The 8291-nt window shown below is 41.2% G+C and overlaps 1 protein-coding gene across 1 annotated transcript; it reads right to left on the bottom strand.

Annotated features, from left to right (window-relative positions):
* Nucleotides 1-711: 711 nt before the first annotated feature.
* Nucleotides 712-7620, bottom strand: LOC131240909 (DNA-directed RNA polymerases II, IV and V subunit 6A-like). Its single transcript, XM_058239441.1, has 6 exons — nucleotides 7481-7620; nucleotides 2652-2685; nucleotides 2376-2548; nucleotides 2226-2277; nucleotides 1195-1262; nucleotides 712-1065 (listed from the first exon to the last, which is right to left on the bottom strand). The coding sequence occupies exons 1-6, from the start codon at nucleotides 7513-7515 to the stop codon at nucleotides 996-998; spliced, it is 432 nt and encodes a 143-aa protein (XP_058095424.1). The 5' UTR covers nucleotides 7516-7620; the 3' UTR covers nucleotides 712-995.
* Between the last annotated feature and the right edge of the window lie 671 nt (nucleotides 7621-8291).

Below are 8291 nucleotides of genomic sequence, written 5' to 3'. Positions count from 1 at the left end.
CACCAAACCGAGCCGAGCTGGCTAGTTTTAAATATAGTGAGAATTTGAAGGTGCGGTCCATATGTTTGTGAAAATGCTGCACAGGTGAACTCAGCTCGATCTTGGCTCGAACTCGCCCGAGCTGCTGACCGAACCGAGCCGAGCTGGCTAGTCAGGCTTGAGGACCGACCTGAGTTCGAGCTGGGGTCAGCTAGTGGCTGAGCCGGTTCGACTCATGTGCACCTCTAGTCAAAACGAACAACGGCCCCACTTGGACAAAGTACTAAATTGCTGCATGACCCCATGGCTCTTGCTATTATCCATGCAATTCCGTAGCTCTCATGGCTCTCCATCACATCCATCCGACGAGAAATAAAAAAAAATAGCCCCCTTTTTCTCCAGTCTTTATGTAAATTAATCCAAGGAATGGAATACACGCAGGCATCTTCATCACAGGAGGTCCCCGGGTCCTTCAGAAGTTTATAAAAGAGTACAAGAGCAAATCTTCCATCATCATCAGGATGCCCTTTTTTCTATGGACGTTATGATTACGACATACCAACTCGTGCCTGTGGCATGTGCGGATTCATCATGTATATTTGACGCATACATGGCATGGGGCCCACCATAGATGAGTAACAACAACCCATCTCCACACTGAATGGATGGACGGTCATAACTGGCCTGTCGGTGTCCTACCAGTGAGCCGTCAACATATAAAATCAATCAACATCAAGTAAGCAAATGTCTGTTAACCATAAGTTAAGATCATTTAACGGATCTGATTCTGGGGCCATACTCCCCCATCTTGAGTAGGTCCCATCCCCATCCATGGAACATGCCACAAGTTGTAAACGAAGAGAAACAAAGTTTGTACAGACCATACACACTAGTTCTATAGAGGTACCAGTCAAGATCTACACACCATGAACAGGACTGATATAAGTTTTGTTCCCAGTAGAAACCTAACAGGAATAGGATTGAGATTGGTTGAGATGTAGAGAGATTTGCCTTCATCAGTCACCACCAACTTGCCTCTTCCAAGAGTCTTCTACAATCAGCTCATCAACCCCCCAGTCCTCATAACTGCCATATTTCAGTGTTAACACCATCATGCATGCATGCCATAGGAATAGGGGAAATTAATAATAATAATAATAATAATAATAATAATAATAAGAATAAGAATAATAATACGAAGAAGGAAAATCTCACCTTCCATCTGGTAAATAGCGACGGATCGTAAATGGTATCTTGCGCTCCCGAAGCTCTTTCATTGCAATCTAAAATCACAGGGTGATAGATCAAACAATCTGATAACAGTTGCCATTTCCAAAGAAACCTAGTATCTCCAAAAGGCTTTACATATGGCAATGTGGCTGTTCTGACTTTTCAGCAGTGGTTATAGAAAACTGAATTCATTTCACACAAGAAATGCACGAAACAAGAGAAATGCAAGCATAATCACATTGGGAATCTCATGGGCACACTCTTTGGCATGGGTGGCATATGTGTGAGAATCAGACTGCTATCAGCTAGGCCCCACCACACCCTAGCCTAAAAGCAAAGCTTGTCCATGTATCAGGTCACCACATGGTTTTTTTTTTTAAGGGTTTTGCCACATGTAAATGTTAAATGCAACTTGTTGACCCTTATCAATATCCATCCTTTATTTCTGTAAATGAGTGGATTGTCCTGTCTATTAGGCCAGGAAATCCACATGGTTGCCCACACAAGGACAGCCTGGATCTCACGCATCCCGCCGATGTTGGCACATGTGCCCTCAAGTGCCATTAGCAGTGCTCCATGAGAAATTAACAGTTGTCATTATTTAAGTCTGATCTTTTACAAACATAAGTGGAAAATACAATGCTTTTATAAAATAAGTTACCCAAACTATCAACAACCTAGTCATTTATGATAATCATCTTCTTAAGGTCCTGTTTGGTTGCCACTTAAAAATGAGTTCATTTCATTTTTACTTAACAATAATTATGTATTAGAAATTGCTGGTAAAGGATTAAAAGCAATCTTGGTAACCCATAATTTACATTAACTATAATTTCTAATACTAGAATACATAATTACTGTTAACTAAAATGAGATGAACTCATTACTTTTAATTGGCAACCAAACAGGGCCTCAGTCATTTTAAAGAATGAATACTGGAAATTGGGTCAGGCAGACTTCCATATTTCTAAACATTTGGGGACATTTCATCCAGCCAGACTCTGCAACTAGCTTACCTCCAGCGGATCGGTCTCGCCCTCCAACTCAACCATCACTGGGGCATTCATGCTGCACCAAAACAAAAGAGTGCAAGTATAATAAAAGTGTTGCCGTGATTCATTCCAGTTCAGAACAACAAAGATGCCAAGAAGTTTCAAATACCAAACCTGATCTGCAGGGCACGGGTGCCCAAGATTCTTGCACGCTCATACTTTGTCATGTATTTTGACGTCTTCCGAGGCCGTTGTACTGGTTGCTCCTCTTTCTCCTCACCTTCAGTCCCAACAAAAGCATCAGGAGGCTCTTCGTTATTATTTTCCAAATCCTCTTCTGCTCCTTCCTGCAACCATCCAAATGGTGGTTAACAATATCAGTTAGATCCAACAAAAAGTCAAAATAGTCCTCCAGAATGTTTGGGAGAAAGTAGAAGTTGCAGGTTTAACCTCAGGCTCAGGTTCTGGCGGCTCATCATCATATCTGTAGCAAAACAGATCATGTCAAAGAGTTCGTATTTGACCCGAAAATAAGATCAGAATGAAAGAACAACACAGGACAGAAGAAAGGTTGAGAGATTTTGAAGATTATCAATGAAACTGCTTTAACAGTCATCCAGGAAAACTGAATTCTCAAAGGAAGTGCTGCAGGCAGGAAAAGTACAAAATGGAAAGCAAATGAAGTGTGCTATATATGTATCTTGAACTCACAGCCAGCTCAGATTGAAGTCACAACAGCAATCTGGGAGGTGTTCCTAAAGCATTTTAAAATATGTTTCATACCTCTGGAAGAAAATTCCAACGGTATGTAGAACAAAAGGGGAGGTTGAGATCCTAGAAATGGAGAATTACTTCTTTGTTTTCAAGTTCACCAATATGGAAGACATGAATGAGGTTATATTCGGCGGTCCATGGGCTATGAAAAAACAATACCTGATGCTCTAATGATGAAAAGTGAATTTCTTCCAAGTTAATGTGGTAAATAACATAGACGGTTATGTAGATCATATTAAAAAACCTCCTAATGGAATGTCAAAAATGGAATTCGTCATCCACAGTCATAGGATAAGTCAAAAGATTGCTTAAGAGTGACAAAACCAAGGAGAATTAGAAGAGGGTCCAATTCATCAGAATAAGTGTTGAGGTCAAACTCTCAAAACTGATAACCAATTTCATGGAAATTGAAATGAAGAGGGGAACAAATATCTGTTCCATCAAATTTGGCGTCATTAGTTGAAGCCATCACTCGAAAGGACATCGTGTTGGTTCCAATCTACAAAGGTGGTTCATCAGTCTCTTACTTGCTTTTTGCAAGCAACACATTAATTTCCTTAAAGGCCACAAGAGGAGATGTGAAAACATATTGACCATTGAAAATCTGTACAATGTTGAGGTGGGACAAAGTATTAATCACGAGAAGTAGGTTGTCATTTTCTCTGCAAACACTAATGATTGAGTGAGAAGGGCCATAGAGAGCAATTTAGGTGTTTCAATCCTCCAATCTGATATGTGGGTACCATGGTGCTTGGGTTTAGGCCTTAGTCCCTCCAACTCCAGGAGTTGATGGAGAGAGTCCAAAGTAGGATCCAAGGCCTGGAAAAGCAAATTACTGTGGCGAGCAGGAAGAGTCCTACTCCTCAAAGCAGTGATAGTTGGGCTTCCTTCTGCATCATGGCTATAATTGTCCTTCCATGCTAGAACGTCAATTAAAGGCCTCCAATGGAATTTCATCAAGTGGAACACAATCATGAAACCTAGAGACCAAAGGACCTGCAATTCACCTACATAGAAGGTTCAACAAGGCTCTAATCATGAAGCTATCTTGGAGATTCATCTCTACTAAATACAACCTTTGAATTATGATCCTACGGAAGAAACAACTCAAGGAAAACCTTTGGCAATGCCTGAGCCTCTCTTATCATTGATATATCCAAAAAGCCTTTTTGAATGGCAAACAATGCTTCCCAAGGAATCCTTATGGAAAATAGGGGAAGCCAATTGTGATGCAGGACAACTAACCACTTGCTCTGAAAGCTCAAATTGATAGAGCATGGCAAATCAATCCCTTCATCTCATAGCCTAGGTCCCACATCGCATGGGTTAGAACCTCGGCCGAATTCCCCTCGTGGGCCCCACTTCATATGGGTTCCGCCTCACATGGGCCGCCCACCCCAAGTGTGCCCCTGCATCCCACATGCCACACCACTCGAGCCCAGTGTGAAAATCCCCTTGTATTAGTCACCCACAGTGAGGAGTCTCGAACACGAGACCTCCTGCTCTACTACCAATTTGATGCAAGACAACTAACCACTTGCTCTAAAAGCTCGAAGTAATAGAGCATAGTGAATCGATCCCTTTATCTCATAGTCCAAGCCCCACATCGCATGGATTAAGACCTCAGCCGAACACCCTCGTAAGCCCCACTTCACATGAGTTCTGCCTCGCATGAGCCACCCGCTTCACACAGGTTGGGCCCACCTCATACGGACCGCATACCCCGAGTGTGCCCCTGCATCCCACAAGCCACCCCACTCGAGCCCAGTATGAAAATGCCCCTACATTAAATTGCATCAGCATTTGGAAAGATAAGTGTTTCCTTCGAACAGGGATGCCACTAGTCTTATCTCACAAAACCTTAGGCGAACTGGAGCATGATCTCGTTAGTGAGCTTTTGTTGCCGACTGGCAGCTGCAATGAAGACCTAATTTGATATTTTCAATTCAAATTCCAAGCAATGTGCTAATTTTCTCTATTGGAAAATGGAACCCAAAGGGATCTTTACATTAAGGTTAGTTGTTAAGCTACGAAAATAGTACCCAAAACTTCCCAATGATGAGAGTCTAGAACCTTCCACGTACCCTATAGATTCAAATATTTGTGGAAGGTGGCCCATCACAAATTGCCTATGCTGAATAAGAAGAAAGCATATGATCCAGCACATGTTACCACTTGACTGTGGACTTGAGGAGTGCCTTGATCATTTGTTGCTTAATTACAATCTTGCAAAAGGTGTGTGGAACACTAGAACCATATGTTAGGTGACATATGGTTCTAGAGTCGGACCATGGGAGGAAAATTTCTTGGGAGCATGAAGGTTATCAAGTTCTATAACCCTTGGAGACAAAAACATGGACAACCATGCTCATCAAGCAGTCATAATCATGTCAAGAAGTCAAAAGTTCGTCAAATGGACCCCTCCAAAGCCTAGATGACCAAGCCCAACTTTGAAGGGGTTGTTATTGAAACCCGTTGATGGAGGGTTCTAAGGCCATTATTCAAAGAAAATTTGCAAGATTAATTGCTCCAACTAGCTCAACACATAAGAATTGCAATAGCAACTTAGTTGAATGTTTTGCTCTATTTCATAATATATATCTTGCCCTGAACCTTAAAATCAACCACCTTGGGATAGATGGTGATTCCCTTGTGGCCATCAAAACGATCAAAGGGATTTTTACATGGCAACCATTGTTCTCGATTGCAAAGGGTTGCATCGCATCAACATTTCTCTTATTATGATATGAAGCACATCTATAGGAAAGGAATGCCACAACCGATTACACTGGTCTCTATGCAGACTTGGATTCATGACCTTCCTCTATGCATTTGTAATAGCTTATATCGAGATGCTTTGGCCCTTGTTTCTTTTATTTATATTGAAGTTCCATTTCTAACACACACAAACAAGACTCTTTAAGTGAAACATCTTGCTCAATGACCTGACTCAATGCTATACCCACTTAAAATGCATAATCAGTGAGAACCTTCATTCCATATTCCTCCAGGTTGTGTATAGTTCAACCATCAAAGCAAAGCTATTCTATGCAAACTCCATCCTTCTTTGTATTGGCACCTACCCACACCCTTTAGACCAGTGAGAAATCAGTAACAAGTGCAGCAGAGAAACACAATTTCATCCAATGACGAATGCATTCTCAATTACCACGATGCACCTTATCAAACAGTCCCCCTTTGACAGGAACATCCTCTTGAAGCACTAACGATTCTCCTAAAGAATGTGATATCACAAAATTATTCTTTCCACATATATCCCATAAAACACTAAGGGTAGGAGCTTATTTTTCAGTCTCTGGCCTATTCAAAAAAAAAAATAAAAATTATACGATGAATTGACAATTCTGATTTGTATTGACTAATTCGGTATATTCCACATTCATATAAGTACATCTATGTTTCTGCTTCACAAATATGATATTTTTTGGGCATTTCTAATAATATCAAGCGCTATTCCTATACTGGAATTTCTAATTTCCGGGGTTTTAGCCCCGATTAGTAAATGGCCAGAGAAGCTTTCTAGTTATGAATTAGGTACAGAAACCCATGGGGATGCTTGATTACAGTTCTGAATCCGTTATTATATGTTTACTCTAGTTTTTGTTGTTTTTATTTATTTATTATTTTGAAATGGTCTTTCTTTATCCATGGCCAATGAGTTTCGATGTATTGGGTGCATCTGTATTTATCGAAGCTTTAATTTTCTTGTTTGTCACAATTGTTGGTTCAGTTTATACATGGCGAAAACAAGTATTGGAATGGTCTTAGCTCCTGAATATTCGTTTGAGTTTCCGTTACTTGACCGACCAAACAACCCAAAATTCAGTTACTTCAACTACATCAAACGATCTTTCGAATTGGCCAAGACTCTCCCCAGTGTATGGCCGCAAAATATCAAGGGCCAAAAGGAATTCTTCAATGCTATCAAAATTATCAGAATTTTAATAGATATTGGAAGCTTACAGCAAGTTTTTCAGAACAGTTCCTATCTCCATAACATCTTAGAAAAAAAGAAAAAGAAAAAAAAAAAGGTATGTTTGGATGGCTCTACGGAGGCAGGGCAGGAGAGGTCCTACCTGAAACGTTCTTAATATTGATTTTAGGAAAATAAATGGCAGAAAACAGTATTTCACCAATCGCAGTTCCCATTTCCAGATGTACAGAAAACGGAAAACTATGCATTCCGCTTGAAATTTGCGGTACATCCAAAAACGAGCCCTAAACGACAAGCTCAGGTTAGAAAAAGGAAATGAAATTGAAGGGGGCCTTCGAAGACACAGAAGCATTCTCCGTGAATTGTGAAACGTAAAAGGAAAACCAAAATCTAGTCATCAGTTGTTTCGATTTTCAGCGAGGAAATAGCACAAACACTACACAGACAATATCAAAGGGAGAAAAGGATGGATATATATATATATATATATATAGAGAGAGAGAGAGAGAGAGAGAGAGAGAGAGAGAGAGAGAGAGAGAGCAAGACGTACGCCCCGATGTCGTCGTTGTAGTCTTCGTCAGCCATTGATGAAAATCTAAATCTCTCTCTGCGTTTGTTCTTGCTCTCAAAACCTAACCCCTGCGATGGGGAAGTTATTTATGCCTGCTGTTTTGGAGAGAAGCGGATTGGCTCATGTACCACGCACCAGCTATATATAGCTGATGTAGGTACGTGTCGTGCGAAGACGGGACGCGCATTGCGTACTACCCCAGCCCGTCACTAGCTCCGAACGGGCATGTCTGTGGGCGGGCCCACCGTGATGTATCTGTACATCCAAGCCGTCAATCCGTTTTCTCAAATTATTTTAAGGTATCCGTACAAAAATGAGGTAGATCCAACGATCAAATGGACCACACTACATAAGAAGATTGGTTGCATTAAATACACAAAGCATTAAATGTCAGTTGCATTAAATGTAAGAGTCACCTGTGGTGTGGTCCATTTGATCGTTGGATCCGCCTCATTTTTGTTTTGATGCCTTAAAATAATATGATAAAAGGGATAGACGGCTTGGATGTAAAGATAAATTACAGTGGGCCTGACCAAAGACCTGCCGGTTCGGAGGTAGGGACCAGCAGGGGTAGACGAGCGGTGAGCTCGAGCTGGGCACTTTTGGCCCGATTCGGTGGATCCGACGGTGGATCCGACCTGATCCGAATCGAATCGTAGGTTTGAATCGGTGCAGTTCATCTTGAATTAGTTAGATCCGACCGTTCACTGGATCAAGGTCGGATCATAGTAAATTAGGACCGATGGGAACCGAAATCCGAACCAAATGCCGTACCAATCCCATCTAATCT

The sequence above is a fragment of the Magnolia sinica genome, chromosome 3 (assembly GCF_029962835.1).
Source record: "Magnolia sinica isolate HGM2019 chromosome 3, MsV1, whole genome shotgun sequence".
NCBI classification, from domain to species: Eukaryota; Viridiplantae; Streptophyta; class Magnoliopsida; order Magnoliales; family Magnoliaceae; genus Magnolia; species Magnolia sinica.
The sequence above is the reverse complement of the archived record's forward strand: the minus strand, read 5'-3'. Positions and strand labels throughout refer to the sequence as shown.

Coding starts and splice junctions, on each gene's coding strand:
- LOC131240909 (XM_058239441.1), bottom strand. CDS start 7,515: ATGGCTGACGAAGACTACAACGACGACATCGGGGC. Junction 2,549..2,651: donor CGCCAGAACCTGAGCCTGAG/GTTAAACCTGCA, acceptor GGATGGTTGCAG/GAAGGAGCAGAAGAGGATTT. Junction 1,066..1,194: donor CGCTATTTACCAGATGGAAG/GTGAGATTTTCC, acceptor GAAATATGGCAG/TTATGAGGACTGGGGGGTTG.